The sequence below is a fragment of the Manis pentadactyla genome, chromosome 13 (assembly GCF_030020395.1).
Source record: "Manis pentadactyla isolate mManPen7 chromosome 13, mManPen7.hap1, whole genome shotgun sequence".
In the NCBI taxonomy this organism is placed as follows: domain Eukaryota; kingdom Metazoa; phylum Chordata; class Mammalia; order Pholidota; family Manidae; genus Manis; species Manis pentadactyla.
Window position 1 is genome coordinate 35636848 of NC_080031.1, and position 27830 is coordinate 35664677.

General features: G+C 40.2%; 1 protein-coding gene across 11 annotated transcripts in view; it reads right to left on the reverse strand.

Moving 5' to 3' along the window:
- Positions 1 to 306: 306 nt before the first annotated feature.
- EXPH5 (exophilin 5) overlaps positions 307 to 27830 on the reverse strand; it is a 74628-nt gene continuing 47104 nt past the window's right edge. For 5 of the 11 annotated variants that reach the window (XM_036902646.2, XM_036902650.2, XM_036902649.2 and 2 more), the window contains 3 exons: positions 25748 to 25796; positions 11118 to 11253; positions 307 to 8236 (listed from right to left, as the gene is read on the reverse strand). In XM_036902646.2, coding sequence (XP_036758541.2) covers positions 3219 to 8236; positions 11118 to 11253; positions 25748 to 25796 — 5203 coding nt within the window. In that variant the 3' untranslated portion in view covers positions 307 to 3218. Of the gene's footprint in view, positions 8237 to 11117; positions 11565 to 25747; positions 25915 to 27830 lie in introns of all 11 variants that reach the window. The other 6 variants (XM_036902647.2, XM_036902652.2, XM_036902653.2 and 3 more) reach the window with 4 other exon arrangements.

The following is a 27830-nucleotide window of genomic DNA, read 5'->3' on the forward strand; positions in this document are numbered from 1 at the left end:
AGCAACTCTTGCTCTACAAATGTGGGAACTCAGAGAGAAATGATGCAATATTTCTTCTCTGTTATGCAGCTAGGTACACTGATCTCTTTGTTGGTTGGTTGCTCCTAAGTACAAATGAAAAATGAAGAAGAAAACAAGCCACTGTTTTTAAAAAACCGCTCATATGGCTGAACTCATTCAATAGTCACACAGAAAGATTTGTTGAATACTTTGCCTCTCCCCAAACTTTTTTGTATTTTTCCTAAAATTTTCACACTTAAAAATAATCATTTGAGGGTGGGAATAAAAAGCACGTCAAACAGTGTAGCTATTTAAACCATTTATTTCAACACAGGTATTTTAAATTTGCACCTTATCTTGTAACACATTCCATACTTAGAGAACAGGTTTGGGAACAAGTACACATGAGGATTATTTGACAACATTTTAACGAAAGTGCTTAAGGCTTGTTTGTTTCAGAAACACAGAAGTGTCAATCACAAAGAGCCCCTAAGTGGTAATGCATTCATACACTTGCTTGGAAAGTAAGATATTTACATATTTACACTGCACATTTAAAAGGGATATTCTGAAGCATCATTGCTATTATTATTAACAATAAACTCTTAACAATAAGGCATCTAACCCTCTGGCATTCACTAGAGTATATTACTTTTATGAAAGTGTGAATTTTCTATTTGGTTAACATCTTCACCATATACTAAGTGGACTTCCTTTCACCACACATTTGCCTCCTACACAAAGCAGCTTATCATCAGCCAAAACCTTGTTAGTAGCAGTTGGGATTTTATTAACATCAATGTATTTACAATGTAAGGGTAAGTTATTTAGAGGGAAGTCTCTAAAAGTTAAAAGAATCTCATTAAACCGTATTTTAAATGGACATTACAGTGTAATATTTACAGTTATTGAAGTCCATTATTTGAACAAGTTAATAATTTATAAGGTACTTATTAAAATGGATTCCCTCGTGATTTTACTTCATATGTATGAATGTTTTATTAATGACTATATTTTAGAAAACAAGCCATGAGCATAAAAATGACTATTATAAATTACTAGACCTATGCTAAAAATGAATATATTAAAAAGCAGCACTTTGTATGTTAAAATAATAGAAATTTCCTATACTTCTTTAACGAAGTATTTATAAAAGTATACAACTAGAAGGTGCTATTTCATGAATTTTCAGTTTTCCTGATTCTTGAACCAGACCAACAAGCAAACTTTACAAACAAGTGAGCGTTAACCACCAATTACCTTTGAATTCAAATAGTAGTGCAGAGAATCAGGGCCCCAAAGTGTTGTCTATCCTCACCTTAACTGTTGATATATAGTCTAAATTCAGTGAAAAATAACTTCATTTCACCTTTTGTATCAAACTCAGAGTATTTACTGAAATACAACTTGCAAACTGATCATTAAAAAAATCAAGGATCAAAATGTTAAAATGTTAACTGTATATCTTAAAATTAGAAAACATAAGTCATGGTTTGTGGAAATTCTACTTCAATAATTAGACAAACAGAAAAAAGGGAAAGGTAGAATTTACAAACATACATAATACAAAGAATAAAATGTTATTTATTCTTTACCATACATATTTAAATGGAAACATCTAGAACAGTTGATTTAAAATTCTATTACTAGTCTCTTTGAGCTCAAGATTGGTCACAGCCTGACATTTACAGACTTAAGGAATAGCTTTGATGTTAACATATCTTCATTCATTTTGAGTTTCATGGGAATGAAGTTAAACCAGCCTTGGCATTTTGCTTCTAGGCAAGGCAATGACTAGGAGGGTAATAATAATATGGTTCTTTCTTGCATTTCCATCAGTTCCAGATCTCTGTAAATACAGACTTCCCCAACACCTATCATTATCCTTAATTTATGTGGATGAAACAGGCTAGGTGAGAAAAATGGAAAATAAAATTAGGAAGCAAATATAAACCAAACAAGATGAAATCCACTCATGTTGACCCTCACGTGCTGTGATACAGGATGGCATACTTTCTAGCAAATTATCTTCACTGCCATGTATTGGTCTTTACCCTGATTAGCAGGAGATAAATCCTCAGTTCTGCATAGCAACTAAAGAGTTAGGAAAGTCAAGTTATCAGTGGGTATGAGGGGTTATTTAGTCTACATAATTTATTGAAGGAATCATAATAGCAAGCTCTGCCTTATAATTTCCAAGGGCTTGGTAAACAATCCTGCAAAGAAGCCTGTGAATCCCAGGGGTCAGATCTGACTTGGCAGCACTTTAGGGACGTGGAAAGGATACCACTTGATACTTGTGACTAAAACATGAAAAAAATGTTCTATCCTGAAAGTAAAGAAAATTTTAAAAAGGCTAGTTCTGGAGAAATGAGAAACACCAGTTGCTGAGAGGGCTGCATTAAGGATAAATCAGTCTCAGGAAGGGATGTCTATGTATCTCCACCCCCCAGTTATGTTCCCTTCCTAAGCAGAATTCTGTGGTCAAGCTACCTTCTGTACCATCAAGTTGCCTGGCCTGAGTCCTTGACTTGATTAAAATTTAGCCAATCCCTACAAACAATTTCAAAGGAATTCCTGGATACTTATGTTCCTTGGCTTACTAGGGATACAGCAACTCATGTATAACCTCAACTACCACTTTAAACATCTGCATCCCTGGCCCCACTACGGATATAAAGGATGTCTTTATGAAAATTCTCTTATCTTTCTTTAAAAGAAAAACCAAACCCCAAATCTCCTAAATGTTGATGAGTCAAACAGAATGAGAATATTTATTGTTACCCTCCCTACATTTGATTTTATGTCACAAGGATGGAGTGTGGATCAGAGGAGGTAAGAGTTTTGTGGTTGTGCTGGGATATTAGGGTTATAAATCACAATGAAAGCTATAAAAAAGTTAGGGAGAGAGTAAAGCAGAAAGCCAAAATTGGACAGTGAACTAGAGATTAAATTGTGTGTGAGTAGCAGGGGAGGAAGTTAAGGGTATAGAGAGAGGGGGAAAACAGCAAAGAATCCCTATAAACAAGAATTCATTGTTCTAGAACTCAGAAAGTGTGGAGGGAAAAAAAAGAGAGAGAATTTAACATTGTTTCAGAGCAGGCACTGCCCAGACTAGATATTTTTTTGTATGTGTCCTTCCCATGGACAATACGCATTTATATTTTATTTCCATTATAAGCTGTTGGTGAAAAGGTTAGCATGTTATTGAAAAAGCATCACAGTTCTGACTCTTTGTCATTTTCATCCAGGTAGTATTCATCATCTGTGGTTGTGTCTGTGTTACAATCTGAGTCTACTGGGTCCTCTTCATAGATATTAAGTGGTGCACTTGGAAATAAACCATCTTCTGGCATCTGATTTCTAGGAGAATTTGAGTTTGATGACCCGGCTGGGTTAGGGGGATTAATTATATCATCTTTCAGGAAGCCAGGGTTCTTAAGAAAACTTGGTTTCCATAGTCTTCCTTGTGTGAGTGACCGCTTCACATTCTCCAAGAAAGCCAACTGTTGGTCTTTCCCAAAAATCCCATAGTCAATAGGTCTGGATATAGATGTTGCAGACAGGGGACCTGCTTTTTTCCTGCCACTGTACACAGCACTACTCTTATTTGCATTGCAGGAGGGAAGTTCAGAAAAAGATCTGAATTTTCTACCATACCCGCTGTTAGAGAATTCATTCCCAAGGGTCAGTTGACTCAGGGTACTGTCAATAGAAGTGCTTTCAGAGAAATGGCGGTCCCGGACTTTTGGAGGGCTACTTTTGCGAAGCAGATCACCATGCACATTGATGCCTTTTAAACTCTTTGAACGATAGGGGTGCAGCTCAGGTTCCCACTCTGGAGATGAAGCACTCCTTTGCTGCTGACAAGTGGCCAGTGGGATGCTTATTATAGATTGATCTGCAGTTTCCAGTGGAAAAGGAGAGTTCAGCCTCTTCCGATGGTCAGAGAAGGCTGCTTCCCTGATGGTCGTGAACGTGCCTTGGGCCAGGTCTCCTGACTTTCTTTCCAAAATTGGAGATACTGTTACATCTTTAGAATTCTCATATTTTGGTGGAGGTTCTGATATGTTTTTTAACTTATTCTTACGTGGTTGTGAAGTGCTGTTAGGCTTCCACTTGCTTAAGTGTATAGAAGCTTCTCTGTTGGATATCTCAGATTTCGCCACATCCACTCCATCATTATTTAACCTGCTTCCATCTGTGGATTCCGTGGACTTTGAAGTAGGCTCTGGCGACAGTGGGTGGCACTCTGGCATGCCAAAGGATAAGCATTTGGCAGAACCATTCCCACTTTGGGGGAAGACAGTAGCTACATGCCTTCTGGGGCTTAAATCTTTAGAAGGATATTTCCTGCCTGCTTTGGACATGGCTGCCAATCTGTGTTTACCTGAAGATCTGCTTTTCCCTTTCTCTAGGTCATCCAAGATGGTTTTATTTTTATTACCTCTTCCAGGATATAAAGGTTGACCCTGAGCCAACTCCTGCATTTCACCTTCAGCCTTGCTGTTCTCTGTCGTATTTACCACCTGACTTCTTTGAGGAAGCTCACTGGATTCAGATTGAAAACTGTCTAAATCTGTTTCACCTAGACAAGTCTTTTCATCCAGCTGTAGTTTTTGCAAAGCGGGAGTAAGAGCAAAGATTTGACTTTCTGAGTCAGAGACTGCTCTCTCAGTCTTTTTTTGGAAACCTGCCCCCTTTCCGCCCCCGGATCCCCCGGGCTGCAGTCCGCTGGAGCTCTCGTCTATAGCTATGCCTGTGGCATCGTTCTGAAGACACCTTCCATTTCCGGTAGCTGTATTGGCGCGACCATGACCTGCGTACTCCCCAGAACCTCTTATAGTTTGGGAATTTTCAACATTCTTGTCTGAATGGCTTGAAAGAGTAGAAGGCCCACTGTTACCTGATTCAACGGGTTGCTGATAATTTTCAGATTTCTCTTCTGTAACTTCTTTTTCCTGAAGCATCGATGACGCATGCAGAGTTTCACTTTGCAATTTCACCCCTCTCTCTCTCCTGTTTTGTGTTTTAGCTACGTTTTCAGGGGACATCTCTCCAGCGTTAGGTCCCCCTTTATGAAGAGGAGCATCTGCCTCAATAGAAGCTATTTCCTGTAACATAGATTCTGAGGGCCTAATACCTGGTAATTGTAAAATTGTCATATTTTCAGTGGCATGAGAAAGACAACGGCTGTTCTGAGCAGAGCTGACCAGCATTTTGAGATCTCCAGCTGAAAGTGTTCCTGACTGTTCTTGTGTAGAATAATTCACTTTGTCTTTTTCTAAAACATGAGAAAATGTTTCAGTCTCCGATTTAGTTGCTTCTGTAAGTGAATCAATGTTTTGTGTAAACTTCTGAAGGAGGCTGCAGAACTTTTTGCTGGGCTTCCTCGGTAGAGTATAATATACGGAAACCACCTCAAGACATTTTACATTATCTTCATCCTCAGAAACAGAAAACATACTAGTAGTCTTAAATTTATGTAATGTTTTCCTGCTTCCTTTTCCTGACATGTCTGAAGAAAAAGGTAAAGGGTCTTCATCTGAAAGGGAAAATATCCCCGCCCTGGAGGCAGCACTCTTGCCATCATTTTTAGTGCATTCTGGGGAGCAGTCCTTTTGGGAGTGTCCTTGGGTTAAAGGACAGTCTGTAACAGATGAGTCACTCCCCAGAGGGTTAACAACCCTCCCCCAGGGCCTCGGTGTCACAGCAGAAGCATCTGTGTCTGAGTACAAGCATGTCCCCTTTCCACCTTTTCCAGTTGAGGCGGACGGTGCCCCCGAAGGACAAGACACAGCCCTCTCAATGAGGAGTGGAGGTGGTCCTTTTCTACCAGAAGCAGGTCCAGTGCTTTTCGGATCTGTCATCCCTCCTGTGGCTTCAGGTACTGCTGAGACTGAGTCTGAAACTGCTTTGGAGCATTTGCTTTCCGACTCAGAGGAACTGGGACTGAATTCGATTGATGTGTACTTCCCTATGGGATCTTCCACATTATTTTCCACTTGGAATGGAAGTGGCTCATTTCTGAAAGAAGAAGCCATTATCTTACTTTCTGACTTCCTGTTACTGAGAAAACCGGCTGGTGTTCTTGGTAAGGTACAATAAACTGTGTGAAGCCCAGGAGCCACGGGATTGCTTTGGTTCACCTCAGTGAGGCTGCTGCTTCCACTTGCGGGTGTGGATCTACCCTCTGTATTGCTTAACTTTTCAGGACAGGATATGCAATGTCTTACTTTTCCTTTTCCCTTTCCTTCCCTCAAAGGAGGGTGTAAATGGCACTCGATAGCATCAGCCTCTCTGTTATGTACAGGCATACAACTAGCATCACGTTTTTGGTTTTCTGAGGGGCCTACAGAAAAATGAGTACTTTGGCTCTTGCTACTATCTTTTTCTTCTCTTTCTCCCAGAGATGGATCTTTGCCTGCAGGGCTCTTCCTGGAGAACCCTGCAGCAGAAGGAATCCCCAGAGCATCAAGGCAGGAGTCATTCAGTGGTGAGGAATCTGGCAATGTACCTGCTGACAGATCTAGAGAATCGCATGGAATACTGTGGCTAGCAGCTGACTTGCTGCAGTTGGCAGAGTGAGTTGTGGTACATTGTTCTTCCATGGCATCAAAAATGCATTTGGCTAAGTCCTGGGAACGGGGATTTTGAAAACCAGGTACGGGATCAGTGATTACTGTCTGTGAGACAGCTTGGGGTGTTTCGCCTGTCACATTTGTCTGGTCCACCTCATCTAGCTGTTTGTCTTTTTCCAAAATAGATTCATTCAAGTCTTTCTCATTATTTACTTCAGTGACCAAGATATTGGGTTGATTTTCAATAAGAGGGGGAGAATCAACTGAATTGCTGTTGACCTCAGTGATTTCTGTATAGCTTTTTATTGGGAGAGAGGGAGGCTTACTTTTCTGCAAAGTGATTGTAGGATTCTGAAAGTTGGGACTCTGAGGATTCCCTCTGTTATCAGGAACCTGGGGAAAGGAAGTTTTGAATGAGGATGCTACAGTCTGAGCACGTCCAAATGAGTAAGGTTCTTTGTGTATATGTACTTCTGTAGAAGAACTGTCCTGTTGACATTCTAACCCACCAGATCTGATGTGATAGCTTGAACCAGTCATGGAGCAAGCATTCGGTGTGCCAAAATGAGTTGTGTGGTTCCCATTACCTTGTGACACCTCCATGCTCTCCAGTGTGGAAGTCTGAGAAGCAAACTGCCAGGGATGTGGCTGTTTTTGCTCTCCAGAAATATTTGTTCTGTAATTGGGTGAAAATGATCCCCAGTGTTGAGGAGGAACATTCTGGCCATGGCCAGGTGATGCACCATTTGCTTCACTGGAAATCAATTCAAAGTCTCTGTCAGAAGAAGTGAATGGTTTCCTGCTTTGATGAAAGTCAGGGCAGGAAGAGTGTTCTTCCTGTTGCCCCCAAAAAGGACTCTGTCCAAATCTCTGTCCCCTGCTGTGTCCAAAGGTTTTGCTAAAGAAAGACCTAGCAAATGGGTTTTCTTGATGGTAGAATGGCATATTCTCCAAGTTCTCAAATGGGTCAGGACTCATTGCATTATCCATGGGGGTATTTAAGCCAACAGTTTGGTAAATACTCTGTGAACGGTAAAATTCATATCCCCTATTCTCCTGAAAACACCTGGAATACGTATACTGGTCAGAAGAGTCAACTTCCATTGGTGATGGTGCCCTTAGAAACTCTTCCCGGTCCGGCCTCTCTCTAGAAGAATCTGGTCTATTCCATATGATGGATGATAAAGGAGTTCTCTTTGGGCTCTGCTGGTGGCTTGCTGGTATAAACCCATTCTTGTTCTGAGTTATAGTTGGGAAATGTAAGCTTCTTGCTGTGAAATATCTTGTAGCTGGTGAGGCTGATTGTTGCCTGCTGTCAAAACACAGAGAAGCACTACCAAAAGTGTTCATTTGCACGTGATCTTCTTTTAAGACTCTGGGATCCCTTGTCCTGTACATATCATAAATTGTCCTTGTTCTAGGAGAAAAGATTTTGAAACCTTCCCTGGGGTTTCCTGGTCTTAGGATGTTATAGAAAGACATATTAGGAGTGTCATTATAGTGATTTTTGTGCCTTCCTGTGATATTACCATGTTTGTTCTCACTGGAATAAAAATGACTGAACTGTCTTGTTGATCCATGGTTGAGGGGTGCTCTGGTATTCACTGAGCTTGCAGATTGTTCCTGAGCCAGTGTGCTATCCAGATCATCTAAAACTGAAAGAAGAATATGAGTCATTTCTTTGGTATAAGTTTGTATACTCTAATAGTTCGAGTTGTAGAAGCCCCTCTTCAAGAAACATAATCATTGTAAGTGTATTTTTATCATATCATCCTAAGTATGATGATGTTAGTTTTTGATTATGCCTTTAAGATAGTCTGTCTTTCACAAGGCTGTAATGGAAGCTTCCTTTTCATACTTTTTCAAGTCACACTTTCTCAAGGTTAACTATGCCTTAAGGATATAAAGCTACATTTTTTTCTAACAATGAATTTTAATCACGGTTTCTTTTAATGCATCTTTTATGTCACTAGATAACTAAAATATTTCCAATTATGTTTACTTCGGAGGATTGTAAAAGAAATGAGTCTATAAATTACATGTGATACCTCCGTTGTACAATTAAAAAAACAGCATTACCACCAAAAGTTAGCACCTAATTTATAAACATACTTATTTGGGTGGATTTGAGCAACACATACAATTTAAAGTTCTATACAATGTTGTTAAATGATATGCTAATGTAGATTGTTTTTCCTGGAAATGAGACCCATTAGTGCTTCTATAACACAGCACTTTCTATAGGTCAGGCACAGTCCTAAGCACTTAATTTATTCACACATTAAATCCTCACATAACTTTGTAAGACTGGCACTATTACTATTCTCATTTAAAAATGAGGAAACTGAGGCATGAAAGATTAATTAAGTTGCTGAGGTCACCCAGCTAGCAAGTGGATCTGGGTGATCTGTTTCCTGAATCCACACATACAACCACTGTGCGATGCAGCCTCGGTGCCATAAAAGCCCACTTTTTTTTTTCTTTTAGTGAACTGCGAAGATGATTCCCTGCAAGCTCATAATATTACAAGGATGTGAAGTTGTTGTTGTCAAACAATGTTTTTTTCTTAATGCTTTTCTCCCAGTGGCAAGGTTGGAGAGTGGTCCAAGTCAGGGTCCAGAAACCTCCTTATAATACCGAAGACCTAGGCCAACTTAAGACGCGTGGCTCATGCTCATGAGGACCACAGCGTCTGTGACCTCAGACAAGCCACAGGATATTTTCAGCTGGTTGGTGCTTCTTTGAATGGTGTTTATTTAATCATATTGTACATCTTTTCCTCAATATAAACCTGTTAGAATTTAAATAGAACCAGAAACTTTTAAGGTTTTAAGATTCCCTAAAGCCGACCTTGTGGTAGATATATTTTACCATATTCATGTTTCACATTAAATACAAGTAGATTATGCATTTATTGAAGAAATGTTCATTAATGAAAATCAAATCTGACATGATCATTAAGTCATAGGATTATTTAAACTTCTGAAAATGGTTTTGGTTTACAGAAATCTTTCCTTGTGAGTTACATAAAATAGTGCTCTCTCTTTGGTTATTTAAAATTATTTGTCATTAAAGAATTTGATTTTAACTATTGAACAACAGGGAAAGAGAGGCACATCGATATCTGAGTGAATGTAAGTGGGATGTACTTGTGACCTGTCAGTTAGGTTAGGGCACATGCTCAAGGGGTTTTTGACATCTGTTCTGGATTTCCCCTACCCTATCTTATTTTTAAGTCGGTGCTATTAAGTTTGTACAGCCAGCAGAAAGACTGGGCTAGAACATTAAGGATCTGTGACCAAGATATTCTCTAGGGAATGATCCTGACAATGTCTTAATGAAAAAACAAATTATTTATCTCCAGTTTCTGAAAAAATTTCTCCTGTATATTAACACATAAAATAATCAAGCAATGCCAAACTATAAGGCACGGCAGAAAGAAAATAAAACTATGTAACGAGTAAAAATCTGTCTTTAAAACAAATTATAATAAAACTCCTTGATCTTTGTTTTCCCTTTTAAGCTGCCCATAATTTCTTTTTTTCCTTAAATAAAGTTTTCTGCTGACAACAAAAGCAATATATGGCTAAAAAAGCACATACAGGGAAGTACAGGAAAAGAGGGAAAAATCACCTGGACTCCTCCCCAAAGGTAACCACTCTTAACATCCCTATATCAGGATTTCTAAATTATTGGAGTCCCTTAGAATCCCAAATTCACAATGCTGCTTTACTCACTACCTGTGAGATAAAAAAATTTTCTGTTGATTCTCCTCTTTATTTGCAGAGACCAACTCATTTTTTTCATTCATTAACAGTAGCTCTCCGCCATTAGCAAAGCCTTTGTTTGGAAAAGAGATCTCTGGGTCTCTTTCCTCTGAAGCAAGTTCTCTGCCAGGAGCCGTCTTACTGAAAGGGCTCTCCTGGCTGCTCATCCAGCTGGGTTCTCTCACCGAACCCCCGACCTGTCCCAGCTCTAGGGCCGAGGTGGTGTTGTGCAAATTGAATTTAGTTCCTTAAGCTGAAGCTGGTGAATGACTTCTGAGTTCACTTTAAATGGCCAGGCTTATTTTGATATAGAATAACCTATGAAAAGGTGAGCTATGCTTATATAATAATAAATTCCATGTGCGTGAAGTACTTTTAGAGTCTGTTTCAGTCTTTATTGTTATCTGCTGTACCAGGTGAACTGTTTAACAACAATTAGATTTCACCACAGTGCAGTTCGGTCTCAATCAGGAACAATGAAAGTCTATTAAGAACAGTAAACTTTATAGGTATGTTTCTTAAAAATGTATTTCCTTTTTACTAGAGGTTAAACATTAAACATTAATACCACTCCATAGATTTACAATCCTTGGTCTGAGAATACTTGTTTAGATTACATTTAAGTATAAGGTTCTTTATTTTTGTTTTACTAACCTGCAGCAGCATCCTCTTCAGATAAAGTAGACAAGAGGATTTTGATACAAACCGTAATTATTATTATTTGCTTTAGTACTGGCAGTTCCAAAGGCGATTCGGTGCATAGACTTACCTTGGAAAAACTCATTCTCCAGCAGTGAAGCATCCCAAGGAAGCATGACACCTCCCTCCCTCATGCCTGCTGGTTTGCAGACAAATGCACTGTCAACTGGTTGATATTCTGGAGGTGGGGGGTATATTCTTGCCTGCTAATTTTAAACAGACAATTCAATATTATTTCTGCAAAGTTATTTCTGTATTATTTCTAGCCAGAATACTCACATGTCTCCACAAAAATGTCCAAAGCTTGAAAGTCCTAGTCTAAAAGTCAATTTCCTAACATTTGTTTTCAACTTACAAAACATTTTGTTATTTCTGCCATTTGCAAGTGATTATGAACTTTACCGTACCTACATCAATTCTTTTCGGTATGGGTGAGTCTTCAGGCAAGATACTGAGTCTCTCTCTGCCAAAGAGTCCTACAAACTTACACAGCACTACACAAATCTGGGGGAGGTTTCTGGAAAACAGGGAAGAAATTGACCTTTCTTGAATTTGGAGTGCTGTCTCCATGGCCCTAGTGACTACAGTTTTAGGTTTCTTACCCTGCACCTAGTTAACTAGTGCAGGAGCTAGTTAACTGAAGCTTGTAGTAGACTTTAAGATTTGGAAACCTGATGGATTTAGGGGAAAAAGTGCTTCTATCCACAGAGTTTATGTAGAATGGCAGAACCTCCCATCAGACATATGGAGCTAGTAAGTAGTTGAAAGGCACTGAAAAGTAAGACCCCATGAATGTTTTCTTCAAAAACCACTGCTGGTTTTAGAGTATTTGGAAGAATGCTAAAGTTGTTTTCCCTTCTTCACTAGCAAATGTTTATCTTGATTTCATCAAATCTATCACTGCACTGCCTTACTTTCGAGCTTTAATTTGTCTTCATAACTGTGGGGGATTACCTACTCCCACACCTTCACTTTCTTTTGCCAAAACTCCATTTGCATTTCCTCTGTCAAACTGGCTCTGTCACTCGTGACTACACTTTAACTCATCTGCACCCATCCTTGAACAAAGTTGGCAGCCACTTCTGATTCCAGTCCTGTGTTTTCAGCTCACTCTGCTGCTAGTCCTTGCCTCTTGAATCCCCTTCTTCCCCAAGTTTTCCCTTTTTATTTGACGTTCACTATTACATTTCACCTCACCTTGAACACCTGAGACCAAATCTCTCATCTTTCCAAAGCTCCAACTTATTTACTTCTTCAAGACCCAGGCCAGTTATTTCTTGTAGAAGTCCCGCCCAAATTTCATTGACCTGTAGTTTCCATTCTATGGGCAATCCATTGTAGAACACACACAGACATTTATTAATAAGGAAAAAACAATCCAATGACAGTTCACTGGTCATTGGATATAATTTAACACACTAATATAAAATTCAGAAGTAAACAAGTATTAGAAGCAAAATGTAACTACACTAAGACACTAAAGTGGAGGTAATAAAACTAGAAACTAATAATTTGATAATCAGGTAAGTTATAGCTGAATTATTTTCTCTCTGAAGTGCATGAAGGTGTTTTCTTTTGTGCCCTATCCAAATCTTTATTTGTGTTAATAACAATCAGTCATGGATCTTATAAGTCTATTCTTCCCAAACCTGCAATTTTGATAGATGGTACAGATTAGATATATCTGATTAAACAAGCATCATTGTCTCTCAAACATTTTAACATTCAGATAAAACTTCAAGTTTCCTCTATGTGGATCAGACTGAATTCTTTTTGGCATTCTGAATCACAGCCCTTTATAATAAAAATTTATGCGGAAATGAAAAATACATGAACTGGGGACTCAGGCGAAGAGATGAACCTCTCTAAGCCAGGAAGGATTACTACCAACTAAAGACCCTGAAGATAACCTCCTTTGGTTATATGTCTGCCTAGGTCTTCTGCTTCAAGACCAACCCTACACATCCAACATATTAAAGATGTTTCCAACACACAGAGATGTAAATTATATGACTAAGGTAAAATATGGAGTTTATTTATACTCAACTTTAGCTCTGCAAAGATTTTTTTCCAGTGCTAAAACTATAACAAAAGTAACTTGCTTATTTTTTTTTTAATGCTGAAGTGGTAGGTAGATGCAAGATAAAGATAGAAAGCATAATTTAGCGCTGTAAGAAGGCAAGTGCAGATGATCAGGTCTGTGCCTATAGACTAAGTTTAAATCCAAGCTAGACAAGGGCAACAAAACATCCATGGATGCAGATTTCTCTCAAAACAGGGGGGGTGAGGTTCTAAGCCTCACCTCTGTTGATTCCCAATTTCTCAATTATAAATCAAGTATAAAAATCAAATGAATAATCATATCTGACTTGATTGTTTATAGTTCATGATGCGTGATCAAAACCAAAAGTTTCTGTGATATGACTGCCCTTGCACTGTTCACCATGTAAGAACTTATTCACTATGTAAGAACTTGTTTGTTATGCTTCAGAAGATTGGAGACTGTTGAGAGTTAGGCTTGGGGTTGATTAATGATTGTGCATTGAATCCCCTATACAGAATTTTATTGTTGTTAACCATTTGGTCAATAAATATGAGAGATGCCCTCTCACAAAAAAAAAAGAGTAACTTGCTAGGCAATGATTGGTATCAGACACAGAGAAAACTGAACACTATCACTGCTCTACAGACCCTTTTATTTAAACTATAAGGGAGATGATATTATTGTTATCATTGTTACTAGCAGACATAGCAACTACACATTGATTATTCTAGACAATGTGCTCAGAGCTTTATATGGGTTATTTAATTTCTTTATTTTAACAACACTATGAGGTTGGTACTACTATTATTCCCACTTTGAGGAAACTGCACTTGAGACAAATGAGGTTTCAAGAGGTCAGGTCATTTGCTTCAGGTCACACTGGTGGCGGAAAGGATTCATTCCCAGTCTGTTCGGTTCCAGAGCCCAGGCTGAATCGCCTCTCTCTACTTTTTAAAATTAGTTTATTAGTGTACTATATCCTAGCTATAGGGATCTTCTGAGGCCAAGCACAGGTCTTAGAGATGTTGGGAAGCATCTGAACTTTTCTGTTACCTACACCAGAGGTAAATCCCTCTGGGTCCAGAGCCCTCTGGATCCTCAGTCAGGGCTGAATCTTGGACTCAGAATCCCCCCCCAAAATAATGTGTCATGTCATGAAGTTGCCATAGAAGATGAAGCCTCTTTTTCATTCCTGGCATGGAGGACCCTGTGCAGCAAAAGAATGTTGTTTACATTCTTTCCACTTTTACTTTACCACTAAACTTCTCTCCTCCCACACATGTCAGTCCCCACTCCAACCTAGGATACCACCAGGGATTTGAAGACAAATGAATCATGACCCTGGAAGTGGACTAATCTCCAAAATAACTAATAAAGCACAGTATCCACTGTTGTATTATGAGCACCTAATACAGCATCAGCATATAAGAGACAGACTAATATTTGCTGAATTGAATTCCAGGACTATTCTTCCCACAATACTATTTCCCACTTCTGAACTTCTCTAACACATTTTTGTATACTCATTTGGCACCAGCTATCTAATAGTTGAACAAAATTACTTACTTATTCAGTTTGTAATATACTTCCAAAATATCCTCCCTCATTTGGTCTTTAGTAAAAATTTGTAAATTAGGTAAGGACTGTCATTCCCATTTTGCAGATGAAAAAATTGAGCCTTGGGTTGCTGAGTCCAACAGCTCATATGATTTATCCCCAACCCCGTTCTTTCCCCTTTGTTGTTTTTTACTGATATTTTACATATCTCCAATTAGGTGGTAAACTTTCTGAAGATAAGAACCTGGCTTTAAACATTCCATGGCCTCCGTGCACATAGTTATGGATTGATTTATGATATAGCAAGGTAGAAAATTACATATATAAGATTTCTAGTAAAGATTATTACAGAAATAGAGTCACCAAATATTTTTTGCAATATTAGGGCTCAGAAAAGCATGTCTGAGGCAGGAAGCATAATGGTTAAGCACATGAGTTCTACACAGGCCCAAATCCTGGTTCTGCCCCTGAATATCTATGTAACTTTGGGCAAGTTATTTAACCTTTCTGTACCTTAGTTTCTTTCTTGGTAAAATAAAAAGTTTTTAAATAGTAATTACCTCGGCAAAAACTCTTCCACCTCACAGAGCTGCTGTGAGGACAAAATGAACTAAGAGTTGTAAAACTTAAGAACGGGGTCTAGCACTTAGTAAGTCCTTATCTAAATTAGCCATTACTATTCTTTTGTGGCTGTAGAAGGTTTCCTGGAGGAATCCTGCAGATGCCTGCAGTCTAATGAGCTGGAAAAGTATCCCATAGGATTAGAAGCCAGAGTCTCAAAATGCTGGCTTTTTGGATCTCAGTTACATTCTCAAACATGTTACATAAACAGGCTGAGCAAAAGGAGGCATTTACTCTACCCCGTTCACTCTGCTGATATATTGCCTGCAGTCCTGACATGATGAGACAAACTAGCCTTCTATTACAGAATAACCTTAGACTGTTGGAGAGCTTCCTGGGGCAGCCAGACCTGTAGAACAGCAGGTGGAGCTGAAGCCTGAGCTCACTGATGTTATCAAACGCCTTGATAAAGTCAACAACTTAACTTTTCAAGGTGATCCTGAATTTGTTCTGTGTCCACTTTTCTGAAAAAGTTGAATCCACCCCTGCACCTTGTGGTTTCAAACCCCTCATTCATTTCTTCTTTCAGTTTCTGGGTGCTCAGGTTATGTCAGGCAGTGGGGATGCACAGTGAGTAGACACAGTCCCTGGGATGTAATGAGTCATAAGAAATATGTATTTGGGGGAGCCAAGATGACGGTGTGAGTAGAGCAGCAGAAATCTTCTCCAAAAATCATATATATTTTTGAAAATAGAACAAATACAACTATTCCTAAAAGAGAGACCAGAAGACACAGGAAAACAGCCAGACTACATCCACACCTGTGAGAACACAGTGCCTCGCAAAGGGGGTAAGACACAAGCCGTGGCCCGGTGGGACCCGAGCACCCCTCACCCCAGCTCCCAGCAGGAGGAGAGAAGTCGGAGCAGGGAGGGAGAGGGAGCCCAGGACTGCTAAACACCCAGCCCTAGCCATCCACACCAGAGCGCAGACACACAGTGTGTGGGGTGCTGGATACTAGGGAAACAGGACAGTAAGACCTTTGAGCGGATCCCGAAGCTGGCACCCCTGTGACAAAGAAAAGCAAGTGCTTTTTGAAAGTCTTAAAGGGACAGGGACCCTGCAGCTGGATGGAAGTGTCCTGGGACACTTAGCCCAGCAGCTGGGAATCCCAGGGAACTCCAGGCACCCTAACCCCCTGGGCGGCAGCACAGCTCGGAGGCCCCTCGTGGCGATAAACAGCCTCCTGCCTGTTTCCCCTCGGATGCGTCTCTGCCATAGTGGAGCAGCAGACTGAGGCTGGCCAGGCCCACAGCAACCATGGAGCTTAACTCCACAGCGGCCGGCTGGGCAAGAATCAGAGGCCCCGTCGGCACGCAGCTGCACAGCAGAAGCCGGCAGAGGTTGCTGTTCTCCCAGGAGAGGAAGGCCACAAACCAGCAAGAAGGGACATTCTCCAAGCTGACACACGCGCCAGCTCCCCACAACTACCTCTATCACCATGAAAAGGCAGAAGAATTTGATCCAGACCAAAATCACAGAGACAACCCCTGAGAAGGAGATAGACCTAACCAATCTTCCTGAAAAAATTGAAAATAAAGGCCATAACCATGATGATGGAACTGCAGAGAAATATGCAAGAGCTAAGGGATGATGTCCAGAGGGAGATTAAAGAAATGAAACAATATCTGGAAGGATTTATAAGCAGAATGGATAAGATGAAGGAGGGCATTGATGGAATAGAAACCAGAGAACACGAATGCATAGAAGCTGATGCAGAGAGAGATAAAAGGATCTCAAGAAATGAAACAATATTAAGAGAACTGTGTGACCAATCCAAGAGGAACAATATCCATATTATAGGGGTACCAGAAGAAGAAAAGAGAGAAAAAGGGATAGAAAGTGTATTTGAAGAAATAATTGCAGAAAACTTCCCCAAAATGGGGGAGGAAATAATCGATCAGACCACGGAAGTACACAGAACTCCCAACCAAAGGAACCCAAGGAGGACAACACCAAGACACATGATAATTAAAATGGCAAAGATCAAGGACAAAGACAGAGTTTTAAAGGCAGATAGAGAGAGGAAAAAGGTCACCCACAAAGGAAAACCCATCAGGCTATCATCAGACTTCTCAACAGAAACCTTACAGGCCAGAAGAGAATGGCATGATATATTTAATGCAATGAAACAGAAGGGCCTTGAACCAAGAATACTGTATCCAGCAAAATTATCATTTAAATCTGAAGGAGGGATTAAACAATTCCCAGACAAGCAAAATTGAGAGAATTTGCCTCCCACAAACCACCTCTACAGAGGAACTGCTCTAGATGGGAGCACTCCTAAGGCTAAACAGATGTCACCAGAGAAAATAAAATCACAGCAAAGAAAGCAGACGAACAAAATACTAACTAAAGGCAAAAAATAAAATCAACTACCCACAAAAGCAGTTAAAGGAAACACAAAAGAGCACAGAATAAAACAACGACATATAAAGAACGGAGGAGGAGGAATAAGAAGGGAGAGAAATAAAGAATCACCAGACAGTGTTTATAACAGCTCAATAAGTGAGTTGAGTTAGACAGTAAGATACTAAAGAAACTAACATTGAACCTTTGGTAACCACGAATCTAAAGCCTGCAATGGCAATAAGTACATATCTTTCAATAATCACCCTAAATGTAAATGGTCTGGATGCACCAATCAAAAGACACAGAGTAATAGAATGGATAAAAAAGCAGGACCCATCTATATGCTGCTTACAAGAAACTCACCTCAAACCCAAAGACATGCACAGACTAAAAGTCAAGGGATGGAAAAAGATATTTCATGCAAACAACAGGGAGAAAAAAGCAGGTGTTGCAGTACTAGTAACAGACAAAATAGACTTCAAAACAAAGAAAGTAACAAGAAATAAAGAAGGACATTACATAATGATAAAGGCCTCAGTCCAACAAGAGGATATAACCATTATAAGTATATATGCACCCAACACAGGAGCACCAGCATATGTGAAACAAATACTAAGAGAACTAAAGGAGGAAATAGAATACAATGCATTCATTTTAGGAGACTTCAACATGCCACTCACTCCAAAGGGTAGATCCACCAGACAGAAAATAAGTAAGGACACGGAGGCACTGAACAACACAGTAGAGCAGATGGACCTAATAGACATCTATAGAACTCTACATCCAAAAGCAACAGCATACACATTCTTCTCAAGTGCACATGGAACATTTTTCAGAATAGACCACATATTAGGCCACAAAAAGAGCCTCAGTAAATTCCAAAAGATCGAAATTTTATCAACCAACTTTTCAGACCATAAAGGTATAAAACTAGAAATAAATTGTACAAAGAAAACAAAAAGACTCACAAACACATGGAGGCTTAACAACATGCTCCTAAATAATCAATGGATCAATGAACAAATTAAAATGGAGATAAAGGTATATATGGAAACAAATGACAACAACAACACAAAGCCCCAACTTCTGTGGGACGCAGCGAAAGCAGTCTTAAAAGGAAAGTATATAGCAATCCAGGCATACTTAAAGAAGGAAGAACAATCCCAAATGAATAGTCTAACATCACAATTATCAAATTTGGAAAAAGAAGAGCAAATGAGGTCTAAAGTCAGCAGAAGGAGGGACATAATAAAGATCAGGGAAGAAATAAACAAAATTGAGAAGAATAAAACAATAGAAAAAAACCAATGAAATCAAGAGCTGGTTCTTTGAGAAAATACACAAAATAGATAAGCCTCTAGCCAGACTTATTAAGAGAAAAAGAGAATGAACACACATCAACAGAATCAGAAACGAGAAAGGAAAAATGATGACAGACTCCACAGAAATACAAAGAATTATTAGAGAATACTATGAAAACCTATATGCTAAGAATCTGGAAAACCTAGAAGAAATGGACAACTTTCTAGAAAAATACAACCTTCCAAGACTGACCAAGGAAGAAACAGAAAATTTAAACAATCCTATTACCAACAAAGAAATTGAAGCGGTAATCAAAAACCTACCCAAGAACAAAACCCCCAGGCCAGATGGATTTACCTCGGAATTTTATCAGACATACAGAGAAGACATAATACCCATTCTCCTTAAAGTTTTCCAAAAAATAGAAGAGGAGGGAATACTCCCAAACTCATTCTATGAAGACATCATCCTAATACCAAAACAAGGCAAAGACCCCACCAAAAAAGAAAATTACAGACCAATATCCCTGATGAACATAGATGCAAAAATACTCAACAAAATATTAGCAAACCAGATTCAAAAATATATCAAAAGGATCGTACACCATGACCAACTGGGGTTCATCCCAGGGATGCAAGGATGGTACAACATTTGAAAATCCATCAACATCATCCACCACATCAACAAAAAGAAGGACAAAAACCAGATGATCACCTCCATATATGCTGAAAAAGCATTCAACAAAATTCAACATCCATTCATGATAAAAACTTTCAGCAAAATGGGTATAGAGGGCAAGTACCTCAACATAATAAAGGCCACATATGATAAACCCACAGCTAACATCATACTGAACAGTGAGAAGCTGAAAGCTTTTCCTCTGAGATCGGGAACAAGAGAAGGATGCCCACTCTCCCCACTGGTATTTAACATAGTAATGGCGGTCCTAGCCATGGCAATTAGACAAAACAAAGAAATACAAGGAATGCACATTGGTAAAGAAGAAGTTAAACTGTCACTATTTGCAGATGACACGATATTGCACATAAAAATCCCTAAAGACTCCACTCGAAAACTACTAGAACTGCTATCAGAATACAGCAAAGTTGCAGGATACAAAATTAACACACAGAAATCTGTGGCTTTCCTATACACTAACAATGAACTAATAGAAAGAGAAATCAGGAAGACAATTCCATTCACAATTGCATCAAAAAGAATAAAATACCTAGGAATAAACCTAACCAAAGAAGTGAAAGACCTATACACTGAAAACTATAAGACACTCTTAAGAGAAATTAAAGAGGACATTAACAAATGGAAACTCATCCCATGCTCCTGGCTAGGAAGAATTAATATCGTCAAAATGGCCATCCTGCCCAAAGCAACATACAGATTTGATGCAATCCCTATCAAATTACCAACAACATTCTTCAACAAACTGGAACAAATAGTTCAAAAACTCATATGGAAACACCGGACACCCCGATTAGCCAAAGCAATCCTGAGAAGGAAGAATAAAGTGGGGGGGATCTCGCTCCCCAACTTCAAGCTCTACTACAAAGCCACAGTAATCAAGACAATTTGGTACTGGCACAAGAACAGAGCCATAGACCAGTGGAACAGAATAGAGACTCCAGACATGAACCCAAACATATATGGTCAATTAATATTCGATAAAGGAGCCATGAACATACAATGGGGAAATGACAGTCTCTTCAACAGATGGTGCTGGTAAAACTGGACAGCTACATGTAAGAGAATGAAACTGCATCACTGTGTAACTCCACACACGAAAGTAAATTCAAAATGGATCAAAGACCTGAATGTAAGTCATGAAACCATAAAACTCTTACAAAAAACATAGGCAAAAAAATCTCTTGGACATAAACATGAGCGACTTCTTCATGAACATATCTCCCCGGGCAAGGAAAACAAAAGCAAAAATGAACAAGTGGGACTATAACAAGCTGAAAAGCTTCTGTACAGCAAAGGACACCATCAATAGAACAAAAAGGTACCCTACAGTATGGGAGAATATATTCGTAAATGACAGATCCGATAATGCCTTGACATCCAAAATATATAAAGAGCTCATGCACCTGAACAAACAAAAAGCAAATAATTCAATTGAAAAATGGGCAGAGGAGCTGAGCAGACAGTTCTCCACAGAAGAAATTCGGATGTCCAATGGACACATGAAAAGATGCTCCACATCGCTAGTCATCAGAGAAATGCAAATTAAAACCACAATGAGATATCACCTCACACCAGTAAGGATGGCTACCATCCAAAAGACAAACAAAAACAAATGTTGTCGAGGTTGTGGAGAAAGGGGAACCCTCCTACACTGCTGGTGGGAATGTAAATTAGTACAACCATTGTGGAAAGCAGTATGGAGGTTCCTCAAAAAGCTCAAAATAGACATGCCATTTGACCTAGGAATTCCACTTCTAGGAATTTACCCTAAGAATGCAGCAGCCCAGTTTGAAAAAGACAGATGCACCCCTATTTATCACAGCACTATTTACAATAGCCAAGAAATGGAAGCCACCTAAGTGTCCATCAGTAGATGAATGGATAAAGAAGATGTGGTACGTATTATACACACTGGAATATCATTCAGCCATAAGAAGAAAACAAATCCTACCATTTGCAACAACACGGATAGAGCTAGAGGGTATTATGCTCAGTGAAATAAGCCAAGCGGAGAAAGACAAATACCAAATGATTTCACTCATATGTGCAGTGTAAGAACAAGGAAAAACTGAAGGAACAAAACAGCAGCAGAATCACAGAACCCAAGAATGGACTAACAGTTACCAAAGGGAAAGGGACTGGGGAGAATGGGAGGGAATGGGAGGGATAAGGGCAGGGGAGAAGAAAGGGGGCGTTATGTTTAGCATGTGTAATGTGGGGGGGGTGATGGGGAGGGCTGTGCAACACAGAGAAGACAAGTAGTGATTCTACAACATCTTACTATGCTGAAGGACAGTGAGTGTAATGGGGTTTGTGGGGGGGGACTTGGTGAAGCAGGGAGTCTCGTAAACATAATGTTCTTCATGTAATTATAGATTAATAATAACAAAATTTTAAAAAAAAGAAATATGTATTTGGTCATTCAGATGACCAAGTATATATTTCCCAGGTATATTTGGTCTTCATCCAAATATGTTCACAGTTCCTGAACACACTGCAGAGTCTGTAATGTGATATGGTTGTTTTGTCATGTTAATGAGAGACTTTTGGACCTCCCTGAAGGGGGTTGGAGGTTGAATCAACCAATGGCCAATAGTATAGTCAATCATGACTATGCAATGAAGCCCTCACAAAACCCTCTTAGAAGAGCTCTCTGGGACCCTGTTTTCTGCTGGAGAGACGCTCCATGCTTGGGGAACCAGAGCGCCTCCAGGTGCCCCCAAGCTCCATGAGGAGAGAAGCTCCTTTATTTGGGACCTTGCCCTGGGCATCTCTTCATCTGGTTGTTAACTTGTATCCTTTACAGTATTCTTTATTAAACTGGTAAATATGTTTTCCTGAGTTCGTGAGCTGCGCTAGCAATGAATTGAGCCTAAGGGGGAGGTCATGGGAACCTCCAATCTGTTGCCGGTGGGTCAGAAGCACAGGGAACTGCTGGGGGCTTGTGACTGGTGACTGGTGCCTGGAGCCGATGGGTAGAGGGCAGTCTTAGAGAAGGGAGCCCCTAACGCGGGACTCTGGTGCTGTCTCCAGGCACATAGCACCAGAACTGAGTTGAGTTCCAGACCCCTGCTGGTGTTTGAGAATTGCTTGGTGTTGATATGCGTGGGGACACGCCTCTTGTCCTCCCCACCCCATACAGACACTGAAATTGGGTCTGGGAAACTGAAAGGAGTTATAATATGGTTACCCTGCTGCAGAATACTATTGTTTCTATACAGGAAAGAAATAGTCCCATCTCAGTCCTGGCCTCAGGGGGCTTGCCATGGTCTAGTGTGGCATGTCTGTTGAAGGTGTGTTTCTAGGGGTACAGAGCTGGCATATCACCTAACAGTAGGCCCAGCCAAAACTTGTTCGGAGGTGAGGAATGATCAAGTGGCTAAGGGACAGTGACGGCTTTAACCTTGGATTCCTCACCGGCAAGAAGGTGGTTCTCAACTGGGGGCAACTGGCTCCTCAAGGAACATCTGGCAATTTCTGCAGATATTTTTGATTGTCACAATTGAGAGGAGGAGAAAGTCTAGCATCTAGCAGGGAGAGGCCAAGGATGCCACAACCAGAGGACAGCCCCCATGACAGAGAAGTCACTTAGTCTAAAATGTCAGTAGTGTTGAAGTTGAGAGAAACTCTGAGCTACATGATCTATTTCACTGTAACTCTAAAAATACTGTATTTTCAGAAAACCCTTTGCTTCTTTTAAGTCAATGCAAATGTTTAAATGGCAGTTTTCTCCTCTTTTGAATGGAAGGTCATCTAATAATGTACAATCTTTATAAATGCCAGAATCCCCTTGACATCATTCTTGCCAAGCTGCCAACCAAGTGATGGGAAGTTTATTACCTCAAATCTTGGCCAATTTCCTGCTGCCTGCAGGCTAAGGGGATAGGACTTTTCATGAATGAATAATGGAAATCTACATGTCATATAAAACCTTTGTCTTAGTAGCTTCATTATTTTCTCTCTCCTAGTTTTTTAATAAAAGTTATTACTTCTGATCAACAATCACTGGATTGAGTTTCATTTATTATCTCAACTCTTCTTACCTCTTATTTAAATTAATTAATTAATTATCTTTAATTGAAGTACAGCTGACATACATTTTATTAGTTTCAGGTGTACAGTATGTTGATTCAGCATTTATATACATACAAAATACTCACCACAATAACTGTAGTTATCATCTGTCACCAAAGTCATTACAATATTACTGCTATATTCCCTTGACTCTTATCCCCATGACTTATTTATTTTATAACTGGAAGCTTATATCTCTTAATCCTCCTTACCTATTTCATCCATCCTCCTCTGGCAATAGCTAGTTTGTTTTCTATATTTATGAGTCTGTTTCTGTTTTTGTGTATTTATTTGTTTGTTTTTTGGATTCCATATATGAGTGAAATCACATGGTATCTGTCTTTCTCTGTTGGTTTATGTCACTGAGCCATTAAGCCCTCTAGGTCCATCCATGTTGTGATGGCAAGATTCCATTTTCTTTTATGGCTGAGTAATATTCCATAGTGTGTATGTACCACATCTCTACCTATTTGTCTGTCAGTGCACACTTAGGTTGCTTTCATATCTTGGCTATTGTGAATAATGCTGCAATAAATCATTTCTTCTTTTAGATTGATATCTTCTGAGTAGTGAAATGATTAAATGCAAGCAGCAATCAAGAGTGCCAAAGAAAGATACCTATTAATCCTCACACTGGACTTTCAAATCCTGAGAATTCCAAATTAGCTCTACTGTTCTTTAACTTCTAGGCATTTGCATTTCTTGTTATATTCTTCATCTGCTTCAGATCCCATGGCTTTCAAATGGTGGAGGACAGTTAGCTCTGAGCACTTCTCAAGGAAAATCCAAGTTTGAAGCATCCTGAAGAAGGTCTCTGCCCTCTTAGAGAGCAAAACTGGATGTATGGCAATTGGGTCCACTCCCCAAAGGAGAGTCTGCGGGCAGCAAGAAACTGGGGTTCATGAACAAACGGTGCTTCAGGGCTGATGGAGCTACAGGCATTATTGACTTTTGGCTGTGGAGTTAAATACCCAGATTTTCTAATCTTTACTTTACCATTTCCCAGTGACCGTGAACATGATCTTTAAATTCTCTAACCCTCAGTTTCTTCATCTTTAAAATGGGGGTAATAATAGTACCTACTTCACACATTTCCTCTGAGGTTCTAAATGAAGCAATCTAGGTCAGGTGCCCAGGTGAGAGTAAGTTCATTAGCGGGTGTTGGTGCTGGAGTCATGGCTGGGGCTCGAGCACATAAAGGAGAAAGGGAGTAGCCAGTGATATTCAGAGAGAAGTGACATTACTCTGATGAGGAAAGGCGCTCACTTCTGTTTTTGACATAAAGAACCTCTGTGTATATGCACTCCTCACCAGAATTCTACCCCATGCCTTTTGTAAACAGAGAGGCAGAAAGGTTGGTACTGGTACTAAGGCCACAGAAAACTGAAAAATGTCTCTATTCTCCTCCTGCACTCTTATGTCTCTTCCAGAATTCTCTTTCTTTGGTCTCCAAATCACACGAGTCACACAGAAAGACACTGGCATATCTAGATTAAAAGTTATGACTACCAAAAAGCAAGACACAGAAAACTTACTGCTGCTCAACTTAGAAACGCCGAAGACAGATAAACTTCAATGTAAGCCCTTGCTGGAGGGTCATGTTGGGTCAGTCCCCTCTTGTAAATTCGTTCTGGCCAAGTGCGTCTCACCTATCAGTGGTTCCTTTTTGAATACAAATGATAATCTTACCCAGAAAACACCCAGCCTGGACCCGCACGGGCCTGCAAAGTGGCAGGGGGTGCCCCTTGCCTCTTCCTCTGCCCAGCACTTCAGGGCTGTCCAGGGGTGTGAGTGGAAAGATACCGGAGATGCCACTGATGGTGGAGGGGACACGTGGTAGCCTCCTCCTTCCTGGCAGCACTGGCTGGCTGAGCATCTCAGCACCAGAGCCAACCAGAAACCACCCGCAGCTGGGGGTCTCTGGGCTCGGCCTGCGGGAAATCTCAGCTCCCAAAGTGAATTTAAGACTGGACCAAAGAGAATCCTATTTAAATAGGTGACCAACCAGGATTATGTTAATTCTGAATTCCTTTCGTTTCTGGTTACTTACTGTAATAGTTTGCCTCACAGACACAGGAGGTCCTACGTGGCCATCACATCTGTGGAAAGAATTTGAAATAATTTCTTTGAAGAAGTGCCTGACTTTCACCAGGAGGAAAATCAACAGCACATTTGCCGTGATAGCTTGACATCTTGAGAAGATAAACTCCTGATGTTCTGTAGGAAGACATTTTTTTGGTTAGTGCATTGTTGAAAAAGTTTCAGAAACCTTTTCCTGTAATTGCTTAGGATCAATGTTTTGCATCTTCGCCACTCAGGCAAGAAGAAATTATGTAATGGTGGATTTGTATTGGAACATAGCATAAAGATGAATAACAAAAATAGTCACATTTGCTGAGTGCTTACTCTGTGTCAGGCAGTGTTCTCATGCTGAACGCCCAGGTTACCTTGTTTAAACACATCACTTTTGTGAAGTGGATATGCTGTGACTACTTCCATTGTACAAACCAGGAGATGGAAGCACAGAGAAGTTAGAAGACATTGACCAAGGCATGCAGTTAATGGCTGAGCTCAGCCCTGGCCACAGAATCACTGAACCCAGAGCCTCTCTTCTGATCCGGTATGGCACACTGACTCTTCTTGCAAATGGGAAACAGCTTTTCTGTGTCTGTCCATTTCCATTTTAAAGAGAGGATCAGGTCAGGACCAGACTTAATAACTCATAAGGGAAGTTTTAAAAAGTAAACCCTATAAAGATGGCTTCTGGATGTTTATTTTTATAAAAATGACTTATTATGAAACCATTTTGGAGAACAATTATACTTTCACTATTTGTGTTGCTTCTCTCAAATTCAGTAGAAGGCAAAAATTTTATGAAACATAGGTCCACAGATGTTTATCTTTTAAGTTTATAAGCCTATGCCAAGGGGTGCTCTGCCTGAATTACAGCCCAAGGCTTAATGGACCGTGACGACTCACTGCTCTGTATGAAATCAGGTCTTCTTCACTAAGGGAGCAGTAAAGGGAATAAAGAATTAAACAAACTGTAATGTTAGGTCAGATCAGTCAAAAGTGGCAAAATGCAGTTTTCCTTCATTCAAACTCCCAGCTGCTTCATGGGTCATGGACGTTGAGCGTAAAACCTGGAAGGCCAAACAATTTCATATCTTAAAGGCATCCATATGTATTTTACAGTTTAGCTCAAATTTTAAACAGAAATTGAAATTAGTATCATGTTTTTTCATAATACTCTGAAATACCACACTATACTAATAATATCTAGAAGCTAAGTACTGCTTTTATTTTTATTCTTCTTCTCCCTTCAGCTTTATTGAGCCCGCATGCATGCCGCCCACATGCTAGGCACTAGCTGGAGTGCTTTGGAGGAAATCGATATGACTGGGATAGGGACCCCATTCTCTGAGAGCTTTTAAAATAGGAAAGATTAGATACAGAAAGAATCAAAATACAAGCAAAGATGTGATAAGGACAATAAAGAGATGTAAGTAAAATGTGCTGAAAATGCAGAGGCACCAGTGATAATCTCTGGGGATACGCAGGGAAGGGACAGGGAGAAGATGGCCACTGGACTGGCCTGAGAGGTGAAGAACAGCATGAGCAAAAGCCGGGAGGTGGGAAAGAGCAAGGGAGAGCAGAAACTGGCCCGAAATTCAATTTGCCTGGAGCCAAGAGGACATGCCAGATTGCGGAGATTCTTTCCGAGCCCTGCGGGGCTGCAGCCCTCTCAGAGCACCCGTGCGGCTCAACGCTCTCACCAGCTCTCCAGATGCCGGTCTGATCTGAAGGGAGGACAGCGGCAGCAGGAATCGGTTTCTCAGAGTGGCAGGTGGGTGGAGGACTCGACTTCAGAGGATGCTTAGAACACAGCGGGGACTTGGCAGCACTGAGTGTGAGGGTGTGTGGTGGGTGGAAGGATGCACGCTCCCGTGGGGTGTGCAAAGCCATGTGTGCCATTGAAGATGTAGGGCAGCAGGGTAGGGGACTCAGAGGCTTGGTGGCCCAGAGTCTCTGCACGCACTCCCAGGCCCTCCTAAGAGATTCATCTGTTTCTGATGTGAAAGGCTTCTACTTGAAGAGTGAATAAAAGCAACAGTGGTATCATAAGAGCTATG